Consider the following 26292-nt stretch of genomic DNA (forward strand, 5'->3'; position numbering starts at 1 on the left):
CGAACCAGGCAAATGTTTTCTCAAAGCCTTCTCTGATTAGGAACTTTTGAACCAGGAAGTTCCTTGAGTTTCCTATTCAAATTACATACAATCACAGCAACATTTGATATTTCACTCAAATGCCTCTCTCGGAGAGCAAGGTGAATGCTACAGCAATGGCTGCTTTATGCTTACTTCGAAAGTGCCAGAACACATTCTAGGATATTGTATATCCGTGTGGGTATATATGGTCTGTAGCTCGCATAAAAACTCGAAAAGTCCTGAGCTTTTCAGTTCTAGAGTGGTTATAGGCTATATATATTAAATCGGAAACGCGACAGTGGGAAATCGCGATTTAAGTAGGCCCTTCCAGGGCTGTCAAATAATATACCAGAAATACCCTAATCTTACCACCAAGGCCGCAATTCAGTTGGACATCGAAACATTGTGAATCAATTCACTGAAGAAAAACGAGAAATCGAATTTCTTGTTCGTTGTTTGTGAATAGCGAAACATCAGAATCGAAGCAACTTATTGCAAATATCCAGCCATACAATCAATGTTTCAAAATGACTTCATTCGCTGCTACGAAGGAGAAACCGACTACTACTCGTAAAACCGGGTACAGCTACAGAGAAGGATTGAGATCGAATGTGGGAGAACGGGCATCCGAGCGAGTGAGACTAAGCCTCCAGAGGCGTAGCGGGAGATGGTTATGGTAGAAGTTCGGCAACGGCGAGAACGGGTGAAGATCAACTAAAGAACGGAACGGAAGAGCAACAAAATATGGGCAACCAAATGACATTTTATACACACAAATATTGCAATTTTAAACTTATATGAAAGGATTGCTTTGTTTTATTCCATTCCTCATTTCTTATCCGTGCAACCAATATGTCAGCGACACAGCGAGACCTGACATATGTACATAGAACAGCCAGAAGGGGGGTACACCAGCCCTTGAGGATCTCTCGCTAACTCTCTTTCGGGTCTTTTTTTTACCGCTTCGCACCACTGAGAGCCCTTTGACGCCATGCTTGATGAGAGTGGAAAGAAGACACAAAATAAGATCCGAAGAGAGAGCGCGTAGCGAAAGCGGACCACCTTGTATAATGTCACCATGCACCAGCCTCTGTAACCTCTGTAATTAATAGAAACCAAAGCCAGGCAGGAGGACATGCAGACACCGGACTATACAAAATATATGTACAATTTTATGCGCTTGTGCCTTAATGGGTACGTGTATGTACATATTTATGGGTATATTCTAGAGAGAAGTCCAAATGCTATAGTTTCTTTGTTAAATCTCATATATTAATCATAAAAATACATTATTGAATTTGTTGGGTTTTTTTGATTGGGTTTCTTTCATCTCTTGTCTTTTTGTTTTTCATTTGTTTTTCATTGCCTTTTTGCTCACTTGATCCCTGCGACTGCGACTGCGCTGCAACTGGGACTGCGACTGCGACCGAATGTCGTGAAAGAGTCTACTTTAATAATAATAATAATAAAAAAAAAAGTATTATTACAATAACAGCATAACGTATAACGTATAACGTAACTCAACTATCAAGGTAGATAGAATAGAACAGAAAATACATATTAATTAATTAAACGACTGCACTCATAGTTGATTCCAGCCAGCTCCCAGAATCTGAATCGGAATTTGAATCAAAGCTAGATTCTGATAGCTCAGAACCTGAACCTGAAGCAGGGCCAGAACTACAATCAGCATCAGTATCCGGTAAAGGGTATCCATCCATCCATTCATCCATGCTTCCATTCCATTCCATTCCATTCCATCCATCCATTCATCCAGCTGTGCAAGATCATGACCGTCCGCAGGTGGGTAGATTGACGCGGAAGAACACATTTAGTTCGATGAGTGAGGCAAAGACCATAAAGACCAGATACATGACTAGGCACGCGGTGCCCACCTTCTTGTCCAGCTTGAATTTATTCGTGGAGAATGTCAAATAGAGGAGAAACAGTGTGGACAGAAGTGTGATCGCCGAATACTCCAGTCCGGCCGAGTTGATGGCCACATAGTTCTGGCCCGGCTGAATAGGAAAGAAAACCGCCTTGATCAGCCAAGGCACGCCCAGGCACAGAAGAATATCGAATGTGTTCGATCCAATCGAGTTGCAAATACCCATTGATCCATGACCTGTAAGGCAATTCACAACCCTATCAATGATTGTACCTTCTACACTGAACCCAAACAGTTGAAAACTCACCGCGTTTGGCAACAATCACACTGGACACGGCCTCTGGCACGCTGGTGCCCGCTGCTAGGAACGTGATCCCCATCACCGAATCAGGTATCTTAAGTGTGTCGCCTGTGGAAGCAAATAGAAAAAAGATAGAAATTTAGGCAGATTCTACCAACGAAATTGGCTAATTTTGGATAAATGAAGAAAAGTGAGCAATTTTGGAAGTATTAGAGGTTTGGGTACTAAAAGATTATCGAATACGTGAAAAATTACGAATGTGCGACAATTTTTTTGTGCTTTGACGGCCTTGGCATGGTTAAGTAGGTCTCATGACCACATTTGGAATTTTAATACATCTTAAAACTAGTCATGAAAATTGTCCAAAGAATGACAAAGATAAATTTCCAATTTCTAAAGATTACAAAATATTGCATGAAGTTCGGAATATTATTATTCAAAAATCTGTACATCTTTAGAAACAAATTTATTTGTATTAAGAAAAGTGCACACTGTCAGCAAAAGACTAGAAAAATGTTGTTGAACAATTTGGAGAAGGTCTATTAGATGTTGTTTAAAATTGAGAATTGTTGGAAACTGTTTGGATCGAATTTATGAAATCAGATATATGGGTGGATGCAAGGAGTCAAGGAAGGGTTGGTTACGTTAGTGAAAGTCGGGCAATAATATTAAAGGATTTTAGAGAATTAGAGGAATTAAAGTGTATTTCCAAAGCTTACCAATTATGGTAATCATCCACGCCACCACGTAGGAAAGGGATCCAATCCATACAATGCACATGATGAAGGTCAATGGGAAGATCTTGTTGTTCTTGGCCTTCTTGCAGTCGGGAATGGCGACTCGGAAGAGCAGATGTATGGGCCAAATGATGAGCCAGGTGAACTGAGCAAAGCAGCTCTTGTCTTTCGGGTACGTCAGCAGGGAGTAGCCCTCCTGCTCGGGGGGAGCCACCACTGGCTGGGCTTCGGCCTCGGCATTATCCAGGGGTGACATGTCGGCTATGACCCCCCCTTGGGAGACACCTCCTCCACCGCTGCCGCTGCTGCCGCCTGTTGTGGCTGCGACTGCAGGTGCTGTTGCGATCGATGTTGTGGTTGTGGTTGTGGTAGTGGCTATGGTTGCCGTTGAGGTCTTGGCCTGGTCATTGTTCAAGCCCCCGTTCAGCTGGATGCTGGCCATATTCTGACAGATGCGGTTCTCCACGAGGTCTGCGAGAGGTGGAATCAGCTATTAGATGGGGCCATTATCTCAAGCTTAGGGTGGGATGGAAAAGGTGTCGAGAGGGTGCTGGGTAGTGTGGTAGATCTATTGTGTACCTGGTTCCTTCTCATTGCTGTTCTTTGTGTGGATGCTGCAGTTGGAGGACCGGCTGCGCGTGCGCGCCTGCTTTACGCCACCTGTGTGTTAGAGGTTTGTACTTGTTTGTAGGTAGTTATGTCTTTGTTTCTCAATCAGGCATTGTTTCATTGGGTGGAATGGTCTAGGGCTGGAGCTGGGGCTGGTCACCGAAGATTCACCTACTTAGTGTCGTCCCCAGTGGTCGCTGTAGTACGGCGGATTTCGCTCTTTCCGATTGGATTTCAAGACTCGACCAACTAAATGCACTCTTCTAACTATCAATACCCGCCAGAATAAATATATTACTATGTCTAGGTCCATATTTATATCCTTGTTAAAGTTCAGTATTTACCCACACATAAACGATTCCAAAGCAAAACAAACCCAGGAAGGGATGTTGAAGTGCGACGAGCAATACATCCTTCGAAATCTTTAAAAAAAACTAGCCCTCGTATGTCACGTGTAAGATCTGCTCAACCCTCTACATATCTGTACATACTCGTTCTCCTATGTGTATCGTTGACATAATGCATATACATACATATAGAAGATATTGAAGTTTTACTGAGTAATGCTGATATCTTCATTAGCAGACAAGTCTTTCTACCTTTTGAACGGGTTCGTTACGGCTTACAGCGTTTTTCTTAAAGGTGTACACGACGCATTAAGACCAATTCTTATATGGCCGATCCTTGGTAACTAAGACAGACTGAATAATACTCTCAAAGAGCTCCCAAAGAGCGATTCATCGTCCGTGTTCCGTTTAACTACGCCAATAACTGAGCCACTCCGGCAGGACCAGTAAACGATCAAATAACTGAGTTCTTCCACTGTCCCATTAAAATCTCCCTAGCTCCCTCTATAATTGTACATATGTATGTATCTTGGAACAGAATAACAGAGTGTATTATGACGGTAAAAGGTAAGTGTGGGTACCCACCTTTGGCACACCTTTGGAACGTTTTGTCGAAATACATGACCGCCAGGTAGACGGCGTAGAGGGACACAAGAATGAGGGCCTCGTACCACTCGACCCGCTCGTCGTGCATCACGCAGATGAGGATGGCGACGGTAACGCCGTAGGCGATGCTGTCACGTGTCAGCGGCCACCAGTCCAGCGGTATGGTCTGTAAACAAAGCGATCACTTGGACTAGACCAATAGGGAATACGTTCTGGGGTATACTTGCCATGCCGGCTCCGATGCCGCAGCAGGCGGCCACGGCTAGGATGTTGAAGACTGCCGATCCCACGATGGTGCCCACTCCGATGTCGCCCTCTGTGATGAAGGTGCCTATCACGTTGACGAACAGCTCCGGGGCGGAAGTGGCCGCGGCCATGAACGTGGCCCCCGCCACATCGTTGGACATGTTGAGGGCTAGATCGAATTCGGTTGTGGATCGGGTCAAGGCCTGAGTGGGAATGGCACTCACCTGCACATATCTTCTCAACTGCTGGAACAAAGTACTCATCACACACTACTGCTAAGGCTACAAATAAATATAAACTGGCTATAACATGAAGTACAACAGCACCGGACTGTCTTTGCGCCTCCGAGAACAGGTCTCTGGGGAAGTCATCGATGGCGGGCTGAGTGCAATTTATATCTGCAACGATGCGGGAAGCACGCTTGTCCAAATCAATCCATATACATATGTAAACGTCGAGCATGCGCATGGGTTAGTAAGTCGTTAGTTAGTCGCTAGTTAGTCGTTAGCCGCAAGTGTTATTTAGTGTTTGCATTGCCTACTTTTGGGTCTCGAGTGGCAATGAGGCAAAAGCTATCAAACTCGTTCATTCTTGTGCCTAGTTAAGCCACTGAAATACTGAAATTTTAATTGAATTATATAAGTATCTGTATGTATATGTGTATGCCCATGTGTAGGCCCTCCACTGAAGTCCATTTGATTTTTGCACGAATTTTTGTACATATGCATGTATCTGCTCATGTTTTCGACGATATTCGTGTCGTTTAAAAAATGATATATTGTATTATAATGTCTACTGCAACGTGGGATAGTGGATGATATGCCAGATAGTGATCAAAGAAAACTATTCGATAATTCGAATTTGGCTTTTAATTATTTTTAACCGTGTGTTTTCCACTTCGAGCGAGTTCGAGTTTTGAGGGCGAGTTTCGGTTAGTTCGGTTAGTCGGTGACCAAGTAAGACTATGACTATGATCCGTTGTGCAAAATAATTTGTGATGCGTACATTTCATGTTGTTGTTGGTCGCCGCGCAGCAGCGAAAAAAACACAGAAAAAAACAAAAAACACGAATATAACTTAATAAATTAATAGAGAACAATCAATTGGGGGGAAGATGCTCCGAAATTCCCAAATGCGTCGCTCCCGTTATGCGCTTTTCTTTTTGTGTCAGAGTCAAGCGCCGGTAATGAACTGAACCAGCAGTGCTGCAAGAACGACCACAAGACTGGCCGGGCCAGAGTCCCACTCTCAGACGCTGGGCCCCAGCCGAGGAGTCGACAAGCAGAAGCAGAAGCTGGAACCGAAATCGAAACCGAAACAGTAACAGTGTGAGATACAGATACAGTAGACACAGTAGATACAGTAGCTGGAGCTGAGACTGAAGCTGAAGCAGAAGCTGAAGCAGAAGCCGAAAGCGGAGACGAAACATTTGCCCCGCATACTTATTATTGCTCTGCCCATGTCTCGATCTCCGATGTAGCGCAGTGTACTTGATCATCGATCAAATATGCGACCTGCCACCGAATTTGCTGCCCAACGGTCAGCGATCATCGACAGAGTCTAGTTTGCAACGGAAGCAACGGAATACGTGCGCCTTTGATGTTATCAAATTGAATTGCAAAACAACAAAACGAAGCCTCAGGCTGGAGCCGAAACTGCGACCAAGGCCACTGGAAACAGTGCCGAAGCAGCCCTGATCAGCGCCACCTGAGACGATCCCCGGTCCCAGAGCCACTCGGTCTCCAGTACGAGCCCGTGCCGAGAACAAGAAGCAAAGCCGACTTGGTCGGATAAATTAAAACAATAAAAGCTGACCAAAAACAACAGCATAAGCCTGCCAACAGCCACAGCTACAGCTACAGCAGAAATAACAACAATCGATGGCGCGGCATATTGTATGTTGATAGAGTCATAGACCTAGAGACGACGGTGGGTCCAGATATACATACATATTCACTAATTAGGAAGCTGGACCCGAGCAATCAGTCAAGCATATGAAATACCATTGTGTGGCTCATCCAATGAAGCGAATTGTTTTCGAATAATCAATTTGGTACGAGTATACGGGTATGATTTCCCTCTAACGCAATAGATTACCGATTAATTCACGGTTTAATGAGCTGAGCTGAAGCTCCCGGTCAAAGCTAAACATTACTTTACACTGTGCGCTTTAGGAAGCGATTGGAGATAGTTTAATCGATGACTTTTCGCACACAATTTCGCAATTGAGTCTTTTGATCGTTTTAGGCCTACGAATGTCTCATTGAAATAACACCAAGGTAGGCTCTATGGCATACACGTACACTCGTAAGTATCCATATAGCATATTGTTGTCCGTCAGGGCCTTATCTCGGGAGGATAGGAATGTGCTCTGTTGCTGCGCAGTGAGAACAGTGGTCGGGACACTTTTCCGTTTAACTGTGCTGTTTTAGGCCCAAATTAGAAATTTTTGTTGCAAACCCAACCGTGTTTTTACATCAAGCACTTCTACAATATGTATGTTCGATTGGATTATTTGAAACCTGTAAAGCAATCAATATCATCTCAGTGTATCTAATACTTCTTGAGTATATGGTACTTAATTTATAATATGACGAATTTTGTATGTTTCAAAAATATTGAAAAGTACCGGATGGATTCATTTGGACCTCCATATTTTAGTGCGCGGTTTACCTTTTAATTACAACATATTTTTCAGAGGGAATATTCTATTTTTCCACATAACCTGAGTTTGCTACGCCTAGTTTCAAAGAACTTCCCAATTCTGAAAAGCTAAAGAATGCAGAATAAAAGGTCAATGTGTAGCATACTCAAGTTATTTAGAAAAAATCAAGCTTTAATAAAAAATAAAAATATTTTACATTTTCCAAAAATAGAATACTTTTTCTTCTTTTCCACTCTTTAATATCAAGAATATTATACGGGGAGTCAAAATGTTTACGGGCAAATTTCGATAGGCAATTAGCAATAATCTTAGACAATAATCTTTCTATGGTACACCCTCCATGTACTTGAATCATGCCATTTGCACAAGCCCCATAAACTTCCATTGGCCCCTCACGCTTAAAAATGCCGGCGAGGGGGGCTCGAGTCAGACTCGGATCGAATCGATGAGCACGGTCAGTCGGAGTTGGATAGGAAGATAAAAACACACATACATGGGGCGAGAGTCGAGGGAGAGGGCGTGAGGACACAAGGAGACAAAGACGTAGTTGTAGTCGGAGTCGGAGTCTTGGGTCAATTGAGACAAATGCATTTTGTAACCATCAACCCGCATAATGCAATAATACTTAATAAACATTTACAGCTCTCACAACTAAAATGATTATGGGTTCAGGGGCGAGAGAAAGGGAGAGAGAGAGACAGGGTGTCGGGTGAAGCTGTTAATGATAACACTATACAACAAAACCGAGTTCTTGTTCCTGGAAATAAACCCACGTTTCTTTGATAGATGTGGGCCTCTAAAATATTACGATGAATTATAGGCTTTTCATGGATAGGGTTTTTTAAATAATTTTTTCAGAGCTACGCTTCTTTTATTCCCCCCATAACAACTACTTTTAAATATTTATCTTTTTAATGTTGGCTCCAAAGACTTATGAAATGTCAAAATTCCTTAATGAAGTGTTTTTTGTCGCTTTGAGGGCTTATTGATTGAAGTTTTATAGCTGTGTTATTTGTATATCCGGTATTTAAAAATAGGTTTAACATAAAAAAGTTATGTAAAAAATGTTATAAAGTAAAACAAACTGTAACCATACAAAAATACTGTATTTCATTAAACGTTTCTGGATCCCAAAGTCTATCCGGAACAGTTGATTTGTTGCCAGGGTTTTTTTTTTGGCTGTTGCATAGTGTAATCAATTTATCGTGGATAACAAACAATCAGCAAAACATTCAATCACAGTAAATTAAGTTCACTTTAATTGAATAAGGGACGTATAAATAGTAACAACTGTATCGAATGCATGGAAAGTGAGTTTTTGAACTCTAGAGCTAAGCATTGTGCACTATATATCTACGTATATTCATATTTAATATCGTGTTTGAAGCTGACTTTTAGGAAAGACTATTCCGAAAAAAACAGGTTTGTATATTTATTTATATATCCGCCTCTTTCTGTGCAGATTAGGGCGTCAAATTTGAAACTATCTTGCACGCGACATTATTTTCTGTATATTTCTGTACATGCATAAGGAAAACCAGAACATTATAAGAAAGTATATTTCTTCAAATGTTAATTGAACCGAAATCTACATGGTGTGATTTACTGAATTTTTTTAGGGATCAGAAAAAATGTGAAAGACCATCTCACAGCAAGAGAGATAGCGGTGGACGGAAGAGCGATAGGTGGGCGGTGCGTTCTTCTTTTTCCATACAACTTGAGTATGCTAAATTAAATTTTGAAGAAGTTTGCAATTCTGAAAAGGTAATAATAATGAACGAGAGGGATTTTGGTGCGCCAAGCTCTGTTCAAACGGCAGAGATTTATTCCGTTTATTCACAGATTTTTATAAACGATACCTTAAAAGAAGCTTATTAATTTTGCCTTTGAATAATTCATATTTCTCAGACAAATTGTCCTTAATGGTTTTTCAGATACAAACTTGAGTATGCCAAAAATATGCATCTAGTTTTAAAGAAATTTTCAGAGCCCAAAACTTCCGTATGCTCGCTCAGTAAATTTCTCTCACTTTTAGTTTTTTGGTGGCGCTGTTCTGGAAAGGAACGAAATTATGTTTTGGTTGATGTGGAGAGGTTAATCTCTCTCAATTGTGCTCACTCTTGTCATGAGAGGGGAGAAAGAGAGGAACCACGAAGTCTAGTTATGTTCTAATGTTAAATCTTGAGCTCCGTCAATCATCTTTCCACCTAATGACCTATTTGATCAGAAATTTCCAATATTTTATCTGTTATTCCGCTACATCTAAATCTTCCCGCCAGGGGGCGAACACTGCACGAGGAAGAGTGGGTGATTGAGGAGGCGTGAAACGTGCTCGTGAATTTTTCATTCTGGCTATAATAATGATTCGATCTGAAAGAGTTTTGTCAATCTGGTAGATATTGTCATTCTCTATGATTCTGCGTTTTCTGTTTTCGTGTTTCTTTAAATAATGGATGCTACGGATTTTCGTTTTTTGTGGGGACGGTCAAAAATGTTAAGCAAACATGATTCAGTATGATATCAAATATCAGTATGAATAAAAAATTTGGCTGATCTAACTCGTATAGTCTCTGAGAACTAGACGTCAAATAAGACGGATAGACGGACGGATAGGCGGACGGCCGGACGGACATGGCTGTATCGACTGGACTATTGATTCTGTTCAAGATTCTGTTCTCTTAACTCTTGGTTATAAATATATCGATTTTATTGCAACGATCAGGAATCTAGCAGGGTTTTCTTGTACCTTCCAAATTGCGGATGCTACAAGGTTTCTAGATTTGAGAGAACAGAACCGGGCGTAAAAATTGTAATATGTCGCACCAGGATTGTATACGAATTCAATTTGCGCTATAGCAGACATGTTCCCTAAATATATTGATTTATAAAATTGAATTTGATATCCATTTATGGGATAAATAAATGTTTTAAGCTGGATCAGTTGTGAAAAGATAAATCAACATTATCGCTTAAAAGAACTTCGAAAAATGTTAAATTTTGTTCGTAGTTCAAGGAGATCGCTTTTGAAACAGAATGGTGAATTTAATTACAATTATCAGACATTTTTTGCACAAACGAAACGAACTCCGATTTAGGAATTAGAAATATATGTAGGAAGTAATTCGAGGATCAGTGTGATGACCAAAAATATGCTTTAGCTGATTAACAGAGCTCCATGGGGAGAAACGGTTTAACAGAACCATGTTAGATAGAACTCGACTGCGACTGCATAAATGTGTATTACGTATACGCCCCGTCGTCACAATTGTTTTATAGAAAAATATCACCACTTCTCGCTTCCCACACAGAGGGAAGAGGGAGTGACCACACAAATTGTGTGCCTTATTTGTGTCGTATGTGAATGCCCATATGTAAGTTCATTTTAGTACATAAGTAAGGAAGAATCAACACGACAATGCCTTTTAATATGACTTTTGTGTACCGTTTAAGGAAACATTCAGTGCGAGCTCGGCACAACTCAACTAAACAGAGCCACACAAGTGTCTGTGTCTGTATCTGTGTGTTCGGTTTTTGTGTGAGTGATTCCCATTTTTAGATATTAAGGCTTACTTGATACCATCCCTGTGACTGGCTGCCGGTTTACCTGCATCAAGCGAATATTCCGAGCAGAAAAAGAAGGAGCTAATGATCCAATGCTGCATTGGGAAAAAGGTAAAATATTTAATTTGTTTATTTACGCTTTATTCTGCTTAATTATTTTTGTTTTGACAGTCATTTGTCGCACAAATGTGAGCGTTTTTTGCTCGACAATTTGTTTTGGCTTTACGCTTCAATGCTAGCCCACAAAGACTTATTCGATTGCGGTTGGCCTTTTCGATTACAATTTTTGTTTGGTTTTTTTTTAGTTTTGTGTGCCTTGCTTTGGTATGCAATTTGGTTTCGCCGTGGGACGTCTCTACGGTTTCAGCTACCCCTTAACCAATGTATAGGAATCTTTCTCTACTACCTTCAGACTGGCTTTAAATGGATAAATTAATAAAAACTGTCACAATGGGTTTCGCATGATTTCTTCCATGATGAACAATAAAAATACTAAGCAAAATTATAAATTTAAATTAATTTAATTTTACATTCCGTTTTTCAAGAATTTTCCTTGAAATTGGCGAATTTATTTTGAACTTGTTTCAATTTAGTTGCAATATACTGAATAATGAAAACTACCTCCTGTTTTAGAGCTTCCGCACTATTTTATTTTGTATATAAATTTTTCTCATTTTATTTTGCTGTTTTATGGTACTGTCTACCAGAACAAAGTAACCTTTAGCAATGCCGAGTGCTGCGAACAAAATGTATATGAAGTCATTTAAAGAAGTGCATAAGTATCCCCCCAGGAGCCCAACAAATAGAGATCAAAGAGATTAAATAACACAACAGCCCAGGCAGGGAAAATTTAGTTTTTTTTTGCTGTTGCTGTTGCTGTTGATGTCGCTGTGGCTGTTCATAGTAAATGTCATTAAGATTCACTTAATGAGCCAATTTAGACAATTGATCCATATGCCTTAGTTTACGCGACCAACGACATACATTTATACACACACACAAAGAGATCCCCGCGCGCACACTCACACACACACATGCACACACACACACATACAAACCACCAGGCACACATGTTCATACGCATGCATGTGTGTGCTGGTGGGATCAAGGCAGAGGTCCGCGCAATGTGCAGAAAAAACCGAAGGTGACGACGACGACGATAGCTTAGCTATGTAGATCTTTGGCTTCCAGTACATGTTCGTGTATGTACATACATACATGCACATGTTCACATATGTATTTGCATATGACGTCACTAATTCAGGCACACAAAGAGAGACACAGACACGACGACACACACACTTAATTGCATTGCATTAAAATTATTCCATTCCGTCGGAACTGAAGTGATTTTTGAAAATGTTCTTTCTTTGCCACTGCTGGTGCCCCAACACAAAAAAACATTAAAACAGAAAGAAAAAATACAAAATCTTCCCATATGCATAATCAGCGGTAAATGATTTTAGGACGACTTTTTTTAGTCATAATAGTTATGGATGTATGCAGTGTAGTAGTAGTTATAAAGCTCAATAAATTTGCTAATTAATTTATGACACTTGCAGGTAATTGTGATATGTAGGTTTTCTTCGGCAGCAGGGCTCTGCCGCTGGTTCCTCTGATTATAGGCTAGAGGCTTAGTCTAGTAAGGCTTAGAGAGCTGGCTAATTAGTATGTACCCGTAGTGCTGCTAAGACCCCAATAGTCTTCCATTGCTGCACGGTGTTGTAGTGGTGATGGACACTCGTAAACTGCGATGCGCCGTTATGTGAAGCGCAATCTCAATCTCAATCTCTGTCACTTCCCACTTCAATGGTGTTGATTTTCTCTTTTCGTTTCGTTTCGTTTCGTTTCTTCTCTTTTCTTTGCTTTCCTTTCCTTTCCGTCACTTCCCTTTCTTTCCTTTGCTTTCCTTTCTATACTTTTGTTTTCTTTACATAGTTGGATTCCGCCTTTTGCCTTTGGCACACACTCAGCTCGGCCTAGCGACGAGCGACGAACAGTGCGAGCGAGACCTATGTGTGTATGTACGTATCTCAATTGTTGTTGATGATCCAAAAGCACTAATCCACATCACAGTCACGATGGGGAGCGGAGGGCGGCGAAGCAGGAAATTTAAGACCGAAGGCGCGGCTTGGAGCGTACTTTGCCCGTTCTCGGACGCTGACGGACACAGGCGCAGAAACGCACGCGGACACGTTCACAACTCTGGAAGATTTCTGTCTCGCTTAATGCATTTCGCTTTATCCGATAATCGGACGATCTGTGGGGGGCAATGTCGATAACAATACAAATTTGATACGAAATTGCGAGATGCAAAGCAGCGATGACCACAAGAGCGAGAAAGTCAGGAAAGGCAATGACGAGAGAATCACATACTTCGGCACCAGGTCCTTGCAAGCGCCATCACTGTGATCGAGCAACAACCATCTCTGACACAGTCTTTAAGGGGCTCTCTATTTGACAGCTCACGTGTCTATGTATGTACATACTATATGTACACATGTATTTACATCCATATGAATACGGCTAATCTTAAATATCTTGTTCAGATGTAATCGACATTGTAATGGGTAAATAAAACCTTCTTGAATATCGGTGCCAAGGTCCAAAACTAAAAACAAGGATGGGTTTGAAGTTGCAGGAAAAAGTGGGCACATGCTCGATTGATTTTCTTCAATCGTGCATTTCAAATCTCAACTTGTGAGAAAATGTCTGCCAGTGTAGCCCAAAGACAGACGGCAAAAAGATTCACGGTTTTCTCTCTTGCTTACGCTCTGGCCACCACATCGGCTCGCCGTTCGGCTCGTGACTGTGGGCAGACGATCTGCTTCGGCTTGGTCATCGCTGCTTTAAAGGCAAAAGGCACAAAAAAAGGCAATGGAAAGAAAATTTAGAAATAAAGCAGACGCTTGCTTGCCTTCTCTCTTTGATCTTTCTATTTCGCGTGTTATTGCTCTTGACACTCTCACTTGCTAGCGCACAACAACAAAAATACGCAAATTGCGGATCTCCAATCACAGATCCCGTTTCGAAGCTTCTCGTTTCGTTTGGATTCTCTCCGTTCCGTTGCCCGTTTCCGTAATTGGCGCGCACTCGCGTGTTGATACTCGTTAGCATCAATCTCGACTCGTTCTTATGCGCTTTGGGAGTGGGCACTATCCACAAATATCCACTTATTTAGTGTCCAAATTGACTCTGCCTTAGTTTGTTTGTATTCTTTTCCCAGATTTATTGTAGTTTGAATCTGGCTTGGCTTATATTATTGTGTGTATTGTCTTGATGCCGCCGACGTTGACGTTAAACTGATTTTGAATCGGTGTTTGGAGCGCTTTAGTCCAAGCCGAGCGTACATTTTTCGCCATGCCTGATTATACCTGGTACTCGAAGAGTATAGGGGTATATTCGATTTGTGGTGAAAGTGCATGTGTGTAACACCCAGACGGATGCATTTCCAATCCCAAAAAACATATATATTCTTGATTAGCATCAATAGACGTCTCGATATAGCCATGTCTGTCTGTCCGACTGTCCGTCCGTCCATACGACCGTCTAGATCTCAAAGACTATAAGAAAATTTTTACAGACTCCTGTGATTTGAACCTGCCCCCACAAAGGACGGAAATCTGTGTCATCCACAGATTTGAAGATAGGAGAAAACCGAAAACGCAGAATCATAGAAAATTACCATATCTAGCCGAATCTGGCTCAGATCGGATCATTATTATAGCCAGAAGGAACCAATACAACCCCCATCCAAGCGATAACTCATTCTCTATCTCTCTCACACACACTTTTCATCGTGCAGTGTGCGCGCTCTCGTGGAGCGGAGCGATATCAATCGGCTGGTGTTGGTGTGAGAAAAGGAAAAAAGGACAACGATACCAGACTATTTATAAAATATATACTGACTGAGTGCCAGGTATAAAAGTAGAGCCGCGGCCTTTGCGACGGCTCACAACGTTCCCGGTCGATTTTTTCTATAAAGCAATCGTTGTGTAGTATATATGTACATCTGTGCGTATGTATGTACATAAATACATACATATGTACGTAAATACATATGTACAGCCTAATGTTTATAGGCATGGGCAACTGTAATACCGTTTGACTAACTTTAGACTAATACAAACATTCATTCAAGAACAGATTGCATGGTAATCTCATCTGTATAAGGCTTTTTATGTGTGTTTGTGAGGGTGGGATTCTAAAATGCATTGTTCGTAAGCTTTTTATTTTGTATTTTTTTGTCAGAGTAGGTATTTACGTTCAGCTCTTTCATGGCATCCAATAGCCAAAGGTCGGGTCATGCTAGAGCGATCAACTAATTGGAGTTATTCGCAAACTCGTGCCATCGCTTGGCACCGTCCACTTCGCATCGATTGACAACTTTTCCACGGGCGATCCACATAAAGATTGCCCATCGCCACATCAGCTTTTCCCATGACACCTTATCAGGACTGTGGCATATGAGAAGGGCTCTCCAAACAGATTACTAGTCGTAATATATTTGTCTTTCAAACTTTGTTAAGTTTGCGTGACAGGTTCCACTGTCGGTGTTTACCGTTGCCGCGAAATATGAATAAGCCCACGAACAGCCAGGCCGAGCGTGTTGAGGATGTTGGCGGACGCTTATAACTAAGCAGCCACTAATTGAACAAAAGCGTTATTAATTAAGCTTCAATCTATTAAAATAGAAAGTAGATCAGACGATTGTCAACCACTCTAAGGTTACAAACGTACACAAAAAGGCAGTGCTTCTCGAAAATGTAAAAGTGAATTTGTCCGTAGAAATATAAATGTTTCTACCTTATTGGTTTCGTACATCGAACAACCATAGCTATCCCCAGTCCAAATCTTGTCCAATTCGCCATTAAATATAGTTTGAATTAAAACCGAAAGATGAGAAAGCGAACGGTCATATGCACTTGACTTTATAAACCCAGGGTAAGCGTTTATTGCCTCTTTTGTCAACATCCACTGATCCCAAAGTGCCCAGATTTATTCGCCACCGTCAGGCCACAAAAGCAGACGGATGGCAAAAAAAGATGTTTGCGTCCCAGACTCGTACCCGAGTGTGGAAGGAGCTGTGCGCGACCGAGTGCTGATCGCATCAAATCTCCCTGATATGAGTTCTTTTTTAGTGTGGTGGTCGGACTGCTCCCAAATTAAAAAACATGCCTACCGCAGATCAGAATTCTTATAAGCTAAGGCTACACAACAACAGCAATCATTATGACAGCGACATACATATAATTCTGTACTGGCTTAAAAAAGTTTGGAGTCCGACTTAACCTTTTATACCTGATACTCAAAAAGTACAGGGGCATATTAGATTTGCGGTGGAAGTGGATATGTATGTGTAACGCCCAGAAAGAAGCGCTTCCGACCCCATGAAGCATATATATTGATCAGCATCAATGGCCGTGTCGTCCGACTGTCCCTCCGTCCAGATGAGCGTCTAGATCTCATAGACTATAAGAACTAGAGCAACCAATTTTGCATCCATAACTCCTAATATCGACTTACATACAGATTATGTGTATGTAAGTTTTCATAGAGGAAAAGGGATTTATAAAGGACATGCATTTCTTATGACGTTTGCGAAGTGCACTTAAAGTGCACTTTCCTGATTGAGATCAATAGATATTCTTATATTACTCAATTAAGATAAACTAAATTAAAGACTTATATTTCATTAACGGATAACGGACATCTGTCGCGACACCTTGGGCTTTGATCTGTGTTACAGTTTTGTGACGCACTGTGGTCACATATACATTCAAATAGATTTTAAATTGAACACGCGTAACAGTCACGGCAAATGGCGATCGCAAATAAAGATAATTGACCATGCGTTCCATAAATCACCAGTGCTTTGTTGTCTTTTTGATTGTGTCTATCTCTACGGGAGCAGATAGAATATGTACAAACACGGAAACAGCAGTTTTGCCTCGAAGTTTCGTCTATGGTCCTGGCTGGACTTGTTTGTATTTAAAATAAGGGTATCAACATAATTATGTAAGATTTTTTTTTGTCATTCTTGATAACAGTAACAATTATATCTAGGAATTAATATTTTCTTGTCATCGATTGCGCAGCGCCGATCTTGTCGTCGTCCGCCTCGCGCTCTTTCCCGTGCACATGCCAAAAACGCACATGCCCCCTATTTACACTGAAACTAAAAACACACTTGCTAGTTCGTAGAACCACAATGGTCAGATTGAAGAGGAAAGTAAGGCAGGGAACTAAACAACACACATGCAAACGATACATTGAACTAAGTGGGGGAAGAAACAGAAGTAATTGCTAATTGCTGAGTAGACAGTTGTGTGCTCGATTTTACTGCAGTACGAAACACGTGTAGAAATGGATATAGTGTTGAATCAGTTTGGCATGCCGACGCCCTGCTGAAAGCCGAGCGTTTCTTGCCTCTTCTTCATCTCCTCTTGTAACTCCAAAGCTAGCTTCTTGTACTTCTCAGCCTCTTTCTCGTTTTTCTCGATACCGTCGCCTCGAGCATACATCTGGCTTAGGTTGGCACACGCGTACACGTTGCGCAACTCGCACGCCTTGTGGGCAAACTGAAATGCCTTCTTCATGTCTTTAAGCAAAATGTAGTCGGAGTCCTTAAGCGTTTTGGCGGGCGTGGGTCCATTGCCGGTAGCCACGGCACCTGACTCTGTCCTCTTTTGAATGCCAGAGATGTGCATCCCGGACAAATAAAAGCAGGCGTTTGCATTGTTCATGTCGCAGCTCTTTGTGAGGAACTCCAGACCCTGCATATTTAGTAAGAGGTGGTCAGACAAAATCTTCGGATCGTACTCAACTCACCTTGGGCACATTTCTGTCAATCTCTTTGGGCATGGAGCGCGAGACAAGCAACAGGCCAGAGTGGAGGCAGGCATCGGAATCGTTTAAGTTGCATCCCTTCTCGTAGTACTGGTACGCCACTCGGGGTTCACCCTTGCTGCCGCTCTTTCCCTTTCCCAAAATGCTATAGTTGCCAAACTTATAACAGGACTTTGCGTAACCATAATCGTCACAAGTCGATTTGTATACCTTTGACGCTTTTTCAAAGTCCTTCTTGATGCCCTCAAGATAGTCTCCCAGCAGGTGGCAAGCTGCGAATATATTTCACGCATATACATATGAAAGTGTTATCTCAGGTCACGATTTGTTTTGTAATTAAAATAGGTAAGCACAGAAACCTAGGTTATAGCAGAGTTGTTATTGCTGTTTGCATGTGTTTACCTTCCGGTTTCTTCTCTGAATAACAGCCAAATCGATACTCGATGCCCAGCTTTTCGATGTACTCCTTTACATCTGACTCCTTTTTTAAGTCGTATGCCATTGTTTCAATTTTTAATTAACATAAACTTTAAATATGTTGGTTTCGGCCTTTTGTGACAAGTGTTGGAAAACACAGCTGATATTTTTTGCTTTTCTTACGCGACATATCGATATTTAAACGAAAAAAAGAGTAGATATAGTTGATATAATACTATAATACTCTATTCACACAAGCTATTTTGGGATGATCCGTAAGGTTTTACTGTTTTAGTCCGCACGTTTTTATACGATATTTAGCCGATAGTTTTTAAATGCAACCCGAAATAATTGACATTCACAGTGATAAGAAGCAAAAAACAAATAATTGGCGCCTAAAATCGCATTCAAAAATTTTTTAATTTCAGATCAAATTTCCATTATTTCTAAAGGAGTCCAGTAAAAGATTTAATAAATACATAAAAACAGTGCATGCATATGTATGTATTTACAAACAAATTTAGTTTTCACACTTATATGCTATCTTGGGTTCGACCAACATTTGCAATGGCTGAGCTAAGCTCAAAACAAACCTTTGTGATGGTGGATTGCCTCAGGTGTGAATCGGTTTTTCACATCTCTGAAATTCCCACCGCTCTACTTTTTCGGTGATGAAACATATGTATTTTTAATTGTTTAAAGTTTAACAAGGGAAAAAATGACTTGACATATATGAAACTGACCCGGTGGCACAGATTTATTGGCACAATAGCCGCAAAAGCATGCAATTCTCTATGCTAACGGCAAGGCCTTGCCCACCTTGCCTTTCATCGATCTTCTTCCCGAACAGCTAGAAGCAGAATGACTACTAGGAGCGTGAGCTGGAACCATAAGCAGTGTCCTTGCCTGGGCGCCACTACAACAAAAACAACTGAGCCGTTTTTTCCCGCAATATGAGTGCCTCTATGGTGAAAACTTTGACTGTCGTGTAGTTTCGAGCCCGTTGACTTCAGGGGCGAAATCATCTCAACATTTAGGACCTTGACCCCGCTGCAGCGGAGGGAAAAATCCCAACTTATTTGTATGTGTTAGGTTAAAGTTTTCTAGTCCTGTCCGAGAGGGATCTATTCTTCACCTTCGTTATCTACGAGTTCGATGTGTATAAGCCGCAGAATAACACAGCACAGAAATATCCTGCATCCTAGAAAGCGACCGATCTCCTGAGGCTCTGTAGAACCTGCTAATGACCGAAGAGGGCGTTTGTTACTGAGACACAGATTTCGGCGTTATTGTCAAGGTCGATCCTCAAACACAAAGTTATTGTAATTTATCGGGGTAAATAAAGACATACAAAGTTGTGATACTACAGCACAGTGTCCCTGTCATCAACAAACCCTTCTACGCTTAGTGTGGCGTCGGTTAGAACAAATATTAGCTATTGCTATTGGCCGAGCCGCTCTTGCGGTAGTCAAACAGTTTAGGTATCACATCGCCGCATTTGGCCGAAATTTTGATGTCAGCCAAGTGGTCGGCTCGCGTGTCTCCAATGTTTACAATCGCCACCGGCAACTTGAGGTCCTTGGTCTGCAGAACGATGCGGTAGCCGGAAAAAACCAGCAGACTAGAACCAAGCACTAACAGGCCGTCGCTATTGTAGACCATTTCAGCGATCTTATCGAGGCGCTGCCTGGGCACGCAGTCACCGAAGAAGACAATATCTGGCTTGAGATCGCCACCGCACTGCGGACAGTCAGGTATTTTGAAGTTTTCTATATAATCGAGTGGAATCTCCACATCACCATCGGGCCGGGTCATTTCCAGCACATTATTGAAGGTGGAATTAAGGGAGGCCAATATGTGCTGAAACTCGTGGCGATCAGTGCGATACTCGCAGGACAGGCACTTTATCACGTAACCACTGCCATGCAGTTCTACCACGTTTTTGGTGCCAGCCTTGGTGTGAAGGCGATCGACATTCTGGGTGACCACCGACTGAATGCGCATTTCGCGTTCGAAGCGAGACAGAGCATGGTGTGTTGCGTTTGCCTGTTTACCGGAGAAGCTCGGCCAGCCCACAAAGTTGCGTGCCCAGTACCGTTTGCGTACGTTGGAGGATTTTAAAAACTCCATGTGCTGGATGGGCTTGTGGTTGGTGCGGGCGTAAAGGCCGACACCCTCGGAACGGTAGTCGGGTATACCTGGTGAAAGCAACAAGGGTTTCATGATTGTTCTGCGTATAGCTAGAGTTAATTATGTTTGATCAATATAAGTCACCTGATTCCGTTGAGATTCCTGCACCGGTCAACACAACTACATTTGGTTTCGAGAGCAAGAAATCCTCCAGCCGCTTTATATCATCGTCCAGCGCCGGCTTGTGCTGTGGCACATATTGCTGCTTGATGTTGCACCTTTGCAGAGAAGTGCTGCGAAATCTAAGTAACTTGCTTACTCGCATTGTTTTGTTTTGTTTATATATCCTATAGAATATTATGCAAATTACATAACACTGATCTATCGATAATGCATCGCATTTCACTACACTTCAATTGCAGAGAGAGTGAGACCAGCAATAACAACCTTAAAGCCTAGTACTCAGATCAACAAAATGTTCCATTGATTGAAAGCCGTACATAATATTTCGCTCGGGACAGAGAATGATCAGGTGCACACGCTCACTTTTATGTATTTGTTTACCAATAAAATCAGTTGAAAATTCATATTTGTATGACATTATGCCGGAATGTATTGTTTGTGGGCGCTGTGCCACTGGAAGATAACGATGCACGGTGAAGGCCCAGCAATATTGGGTAAATCGGTTCTTGCGAAACAAAAATGCAATCAACATGTTCTTTAACTGCTTATTAATTAATGAAATGACTGCCGGGTATAAAACTAATAAATTATAAAATCCATATATTCTGCTTTCATTTTACTGCTTAATGAGATTAAATTTGTCTTCATTATTTCATTTTTCTAGCCGACTGACAAATTTTCTTGCTTCCCTCCATTTTTTTATGCCAGCATGTCGACGAAAAATAGAATATAAAAATATTCCGCTCGTGCCCAGCAAATACCATCTTTGCTTTTCCAGTATGTATCGGTTGAATTTCAAGTATATATCGGTTTTATATTTTGCTGATCTGAGTAATAATTTCCATTGAACAAAATATAGCATGTTTTTTATCGTTTCCATACGAATATCATCCCTGATTCGGTCAATGGAAATATTTGCTGATCTGAGTACGGTGTTGTTATCGAATCCTATAAAATACCGATTAATACTAGAAAGGAAAATTATTAATTTTTTGCTGGGCACGAGCATTAACCAAAAAGTACCTTCCCTAACCGCAAAAAAAATCACCAAGTGTGGCAATCGTGCACTGTCTGTACCTGATATCGCTATCCGTTTCGATAGCAGCTTGATGAAATTTTGCCATCTCTACAGCAGCGGCCGCAGAGTTGTAAAAAGAAGACAATTAAATAAATTTAACGTGTAGTTTTGTATGTGTACGAAAAATTTCGCACTCATAAGAAACTTAGTTGAAAGTCAATGGTCGATTAAATTTGCCATCACTTTCGGCTATACAGTGGAGTAAAACTTACCGACATAACAACACACATTCTCCTGTGTGGCGTTTGCGCGTATCGCTGTGGTGTGCTTGTGTGTGGTTGCATTTAACTGTGTGTGTGTATTCTGTCGGCTTATATTTGCACGCACGCCAACATTTGGAAAATATATAGAAAAAGCGAAAGCAAAGAAAAGTCGGCAAAATGTCCTACCCCCCGCGTCCTCCAATGCCGCCCTACATGAATGCGTCAATTCCGCCACCACACGTAAGATAAACCTGTAGTTCCATCGACTATGTCGGCCAACAGCACTAAAATGGGCGATTCCATCTATGTTTGCAGATGATGCAGTCCATGGGCAATCCGCCGCGCAGCTTTCGCAACTCTGCCACAATCAGCTCTCAGCCGACAGTGTATCAACGCCCGCCGGAGCCACAACCTCAGTTCCGTGGACCAATCATAACCGTGTTCGTGGGCAACATAAGCGAACGGGTCCCTGAGGCTCTGCTCAAACGGATCCTCGCCACCTGCGGCATGGTCATCAACTGGAAGCGCGTCTCCACATTCGGATTTTGCGAGTTCGAGTAGGTTATCGCAGTGATTCGACGAAGGTAGCAGTGAACGTTTTCGCCCTAATGGGAACACTTTAAGGTTCACTTCTATCTCATTTGTCTGTCATTGGTGATTGGTACGTGATACCTGATACTCTTCTAACACGCAACTTTGCATTATTTCAGTGGCCCTATTGCGGCGATGCGGGCCGTTCGCTTGCTCAGCGAGATGGAAATCGATGGGAAGAAGCTGGTGGCCAAGGTGGATGCGAAGAATAAAGTACTCATCGAAGACTACAAGGAGAAAGAATGCAAGAACGGTGAGGGAGCGAATGCTGTGGACGAAAAGACTGAAGACGAACGTGCCGTCAACCAGATGCAAGATCTGCTCGAAGAGCACAAGCACGAGTTCGAAGGCTTCGATGGGAGTACTCGCGGTGATCTCTATGGGAATAGTAACCGCAACAAGAAGACGCGTCGGGAGGATGACATCAAGATCAAGGTCCTAAACGAAAATGCACTGGAGGAAGAGAAACGCAATCTGATTAGCAGCGAGATCGGCAAGTTTCGCAAACGCGCGGAAGCCGATGAGCATCGCAAAGAGCTGGAGAAAGAGAAGGAAAAGGAGAAGCTGGCCGCCAGTAAGGAGAAGGAGCGCGACAGGGAGCGGAAGAAGCAGCAGCGGGACAGCGAGCGCAAATCTTCCACTAGAAAGGCCAGTGCCTCCGAAGTTGACGACGCTGTCGTGATCGTTGAAAAGGATGTTACAGCACCTGCTTCGACTGGAACCGGTTCGGCCCCCACTGCCCCTGCCCCTGCCACTGGCTCCGCCGCCGTCTCGACGCGCAGTAGCAGCAGCCGCAAGGAGCCCGTGACCATCGATATGACACAGAAGGAGCGACGGCCCGAAACGAAGGAGGGCCGACGTCGCCGCTCCAAATCCCGTTCCAAGGATCACGAGCGCGAACGTGAGAGGGAGCGTGATAGGGAGAGGGAGGCGCGTGAGCTCCGTGAGAAGGAGCGTGAGCGCGAGCGTGAACGTGAGCGGGAGCGCGAGAGGGAGCGTGTCGAGCTCCGGGAGCGAGAGAGGGAACGAGAGCGCAATGAGATGCGAGAGCGTGAAAGAGAACGAGAGCGGGACAGAGAGCGCGAACGCGAGGAGAAGATCCTCAAGCCAGTGCGCGACCTGCGGCGCGAGAAGGAAATGGAGGAGGAGACGCGCGATCGCAAAAAGGCAGAGAAGAAAGCCCGCGAAAAGGAAACCGCCTACCAGCAGCGCCTTTCCAACTGGGAGATGCGCGAGAAGCGCAAATGCAAGGAGAACGAGAAGGTAGGGGAGTTCATCCTTACACACGTCTTGCACTATTTCATTTGGTTTCATTCGTTTCTTTCGACAGTACCGCCTGAAGGAGGTGATGCGTCATGACGAGCGGGAAAGCGATGCCAAGCGCCTGAAAGAGTTCGTCGAAGATTACGACGATGAACGCGACGACTCGCTGTACTATAAAGGTCGGGAGCTCCAGCAGCGTCTGGCAGAGCGTGTACGCGAAGCGGATGCAGATTCGAAGGACCGAGAAAAGGAGGTGGACGAACTAGCCGAACTGAAGACAAAAATCTTCAGCGGTGAGTTCGAGAATCCTTCGCTGGAATACGAGAAGGCCCGCCGCGAAATCGAGAAGCTGTACGAACCGCGCATTCTTGTAACCGTCAACCAAGAGCCAGTAGCCGGCCAGCGCGATCGCCTGGCTAAGCAATCGGCTGCAGGGGCCGCGACAGCTGACAACCAGGACCCATCCCTGATACCGGCGGAGAAGCGGCGCAAGGAAATGGTGGCCTACGATCCAGACTTGGCTGAACACAACGATGATTCCATATCAAACGATGATCATGGTTCCATAGCCGACACTGCCTCAAATGCCAGTGCCTATGCGAAGAACAACAACAAAAAGTCGCCGTCGCGTCAAAACAGTTTAAGCCGGCAGAATAGCGACTCCAGGGACTCGGTGGCCGACATCCACACGCCTTCTCAGAGTGCCATGAATGACCTGGCGCCTGGGAACGATTCGGTCATGGTCCATTCGGCCACTCCCCCCATCACCATGCCGCTCATCTCGCTCACTTTGGGAAACAACCTCAAGAAGAAGAAGATCGAGGCCACAGGAGTCTTCGTCAACGACGACGATAACGACGAGAACATCAACCCCAAGAAGCGCAAGCTGGTTCCTCTAGGTAAGACAGTGGGACTATCGCACAATCACATGAACCATTGCCTAACATTTAATTCCATCCCACACCAAGATTACGACGACATGAGCAATGAGCACGATCACCAGGCTGGCAGCGGTGGGAACAGCAGCAGTATGACTGCTGCGGAACGCCAGAGCTCTGCCGTGTCTGCGGCCACAGCTGCTGCCGCTGCTGTTAGCCAGAAGATAGCCCAAGCTGGCGGGGGCTCTGGGTCCGGGTCAGCGTCGTCCGGGAGTGGGAGCGGCGGAAAAAACAACAACAGCGCAAACTCCAGCAGCCAATCGGGCGGCAAACATCACAGTAGCAAACACGGTAAGAATGATGCAGCTGCATCTGCGACCAACAGCGCAGATGCTGCCGCGACAAACACCAAAAAGGATGAGAATGGTGCAAAGGTGTATGATGAAAAACGGCGCCATATAAAAAGCATTATTGACAGGATACCCACGCAAAAGGAGGAACTATTTAATTATAAACTTGACCGCAACGAGATCGATAGCGGTCTAATGGAACGAAAAATACGTCCATGGATAAATAAGAAAATCATTGAGTATATTGGTGAGCCGGAGCCGACTTTAGTGGACTTTATATGTTCCAAAGTTTTGGCCGGCAGCCAGCCCCAGAGCATCCTGGACGATGTGCAAATGGTAAGCTGTCCCTTGAGCCGCTTAACTTTAACTGAAAACTAATCCAAACTTAATTTCTCTGCTGCTCTTTCACTCACTTTGACTCGGTGTTGGTGCTCCTGCAGGTACTGGATGAGGAAGCTGAGGTATTTGTAGTGAAAATGTGGCGACTGCTCATTTACGAACTGGATGCCAAAAAGAGCGGCATTTCGGGCAAGTAGAGGCGGCAACCGGATCGCGACCAGATCTGTGCTGTACGAGAGACGAACGATATACGTTGATAGATCTTAAGTTATACTTACGGAACCTATACGACTACAAAATGTATATAAAGGGCATGCTCCGGGAATTGTTGCGGCCAAATGTCGAGCTTTGTTTTATAAGCGTCCTCCTTCTTTCTTAAGCAATAGCGCATCCTCAACGACTTCTCAATCCACCTTGTTAGCGATAGCGGTAATTGCCACATCGAATCGCCGATAAATGTAAATACACTCTTACTCGAAGAGTAAAATAAAACAAACAGACACCAAGAACACCAAGCAAAACCAGCTCCAAACGAAAACCACAATGTCGCAAACCCATGAACATTTCAGTCAGCGTGACTGTTAAGGCTTTTTCCGTGTAAATGGAAAAGGGGATATCGTACTAGTATACATATAATACAATGCACCTTCATTATAATTTTAGAAACTACCATAAACTGTCGTGCCGATTGGACTTGTGTTGCTATTCTACATCCTTCCTAATTTTCACTAGTGACATCAAAGTCAATTTACTCTGTACGCTATTTTTTCGGAAAGTATGTAGTTCATGAAAGAACATTTTGACTTGAAAGAAAACGGAAATGTCATTTAAATAAAAACAAAAAATGAAAGGATAATCAGCTTAATATATTTTTGGGTTTTGATAATGACGGGGAAGAAAAGATGATCTAACATCTAACAGAATGTTTCCTTTGGATCAGATCGAAGACAAGGTGAATCCCCTGCCACGCGCTCGCTCTCCCTCTCTCTCGTCTAGTGGCGACCCTATAACGACTGCATGGTATCTCGTT

The 26292-nt window shown here is 43.0% G+C and overlaps 4 protein-coding genes across 8 annotated transcripts; 1 reads left to right on the top strand and 3 right to left on the bottom strand.

Annotated features, from left to right (window-relative positions):
- Positions 1–1452: 1452 nt before the first annotated feature.
- Positions 1453–13061, bottom strand: LOC108152400 (sodium/potassium/calcium exchanger 4). 4 transcript variants are annotated; one of them, XM_017281703.2, is made up of 8 exons: positions 12658–13061; positions 4980–5153; positions 4737–4924; positions 4489–4675; positions 3527–3607; positions 2930–3418; positions 2217–2318; positions 1453–2146 (listed from the first exon to the last, which is right to left on the bottom strand). In XM_017281703.2, exons 1-8 carry the CDS (start codon positions 12689–12691, stop codon positions 1809–1811), a joined length of 1593 nt encoding a protein of 530 aa, XP_017137192.1. In that variant the 5' UTR covers positions 12692–13061; the 3' UTR covers positions 1453–1808. The 4 variants fall into 4 exon arrangements, with proteins under 4 accessions (XP_017137192.1, XP_017137201.1, XP_033243354.1 ...); XM_017281712.2 differs by lacking the exon at positions 12658–13061 and adding an exon at positions 5761–5939; XM_033387463.1 differs by lacking the exon at positions 3527–3607.
- Positions 13062–16934: 3873 nt separating this feature from the next.
- LOC108152436 (cytochrome c oxidase assembly factor 7 homolog) lies at positions 16935–18422 on the bottom strand. The gene is made up of 3 exons (XM_017281772.2): positions 18233–18422; positions 17813–18102; positions 16935–17757 (listed from the first exon to the last, which is right to left on the bottom strand). Exons 1-3 carry the CDS (start codon positions 18330–18332, stop codon positions 17365–17367), a joined length of 783 nt encoding a protein of 260 aa, XP_017137261.1. The 5' UTR covers positions 18333–18422; the 3' UTR covers positions 16935–17364.
- Positions 18423–19525: 1103 nt separating this feature from the next.
- Positions 19526–21134, bottom strand: LOC108164020 (NAD-dependent protein deacylase Sirt4). Its single transcript, XM_017299963.2, has 2 exons — positions 20522–21134; positions 19526–20445 (listed from the first exon to the last, which is right to left on the bottom strand). The coding sequence occupies exons 1-2, from the start codon at positions 20700–20702 to the stop codon at positions 19679–19681; spliced, it is 948 nt and encodes a 315-aa protein (XP_017155452.1). The 5' UTR covers positions 20703–21134; the 3' UTR covers positions 19526–19678.
- A 521-nt stretch (positions 21135–21655) lies between these two features.
- On the top strand, positions 21656–26118 carry LOC108152371 (RNA-binding protein 25). 2 transcript variants are annotated; one of them, XM_017281668.1, is made up of 6 exons: positions 21656–22081; positions 22157–22398; positions 22552–23695; positions 23763–24594; positions 24664–24924; positions 25052–25141. In XM_017281668.1, exons 1-6 carry the CDS (start codon positions 22019–22021, stop codon positions 25117–25119), a joined length of 2610 nt encoding a protein of 869 aa, XP_017137157.1. In that variant the 5' UTR covers positions 21656–22018; the 3' UTR covers positions 25120–25141. The 2 variants fall into 2 exon arrangements, with proteins under 2 accessions (XP_017137157.1, XP_017137148.1); XM_017281659.2 differs by adding an exon at positions 25364–26118 and having other exon boundaries at positions 21657–22081; positions 24664–25259.
- The last annotated feature ends 174 nt before the right edge of the window (positions 26119–26292 follow it).

This window comes from Drosophila miranda, chromosome XL (genome assembly GCF_003369915.1).
Source record: "Drosophila miranda strain MSH22 chromosome XL, D.miranda_PacBio2.1, whole genome shotgun sequence".
Taxonomy (NCBI): Eukaryota; Metazoa; Arthropoda; class Insecta; order Diptera; family Drosophilidae; genus Drosophila; species Drosophila miranda.

Bases quoted from the DNA above. Each gene is read 5' to 3' on its own strand.
- LOC108152400 (XM_017281703.2), bottom strand. From the start codon at position 12,691: ATGGAAGACTATTGGGGTCTTAGCAGCACTACGG. The intron at 3,419-3,526 runs GTACACAATAGA...CACCTCTCGCAG, and splicing joins CAGCAATGAGAAGGAACCAG to ACCTCGTGGAGAACCGCATC. The intron at 2,147-2,216 runs GTGAGTTTTCAA...ATTGCCTTACAG, and splicing joins TGTGATTGTTGCCAAACGCG to GTCATGGATCAATGGGTATT.
- LOC108164020 (XM_017299963.2), bottom strand. From the start codon at position 20,702: ATGCGAGTAAGCAAGTTACTTAGATTTCGCAGCACTTCTCTGCAAAGG. The intron at 20,446-20,521 runs GTGACTTATATT...TGCTTTCACCAG, and splicing joins AGGAATCTCAACGGAATCAG to GTATACCCGACTACCGTTCC.
- LOC108152371 (XM_017281659.2), top strand. From the start codon at position 22,019: ATGTCCTACCCCCCGCGTCCTCCAATGCCGCCCTACATGAATGCGTCA. The intron at 22,399-22,551 runs GTAGGTTATCGC...GCATTATTTCAG, and splicing joins TTCGGATTTTGCGAGTTCGA to TGGCCCTATTGCGGCGATGC. The intron at 24,595-24,663 runs GTAAGACAGTGG...TCCCACACCAAG, and splicing joins GCGCAAGCTGGTTCCTCTAG to ATTACGACGACATGAGCAAT.
- LOC108152436 (XM_017281772.2), bottom strand. From the start codon at position 18,332: ATGGCATACGACTTAAAAAAGGAGTCAGATGTAAAGGAGTACATCGAA. The intron at 18,103-18,232 runs GTAAACACATGC...ATATATTCGCAG, and splicing joins TTCAGAGAAGAAACCGGAAG to CTTGCCACCTGCTGGGAGAC. The intron at 17,758-17,812 runs GTGAGTTGAGTA...CTAAATATGCAG, and splicing joins TTGACAGAAATGTGCCCAAG to GGTCTGGAGTTCCTCACAAA.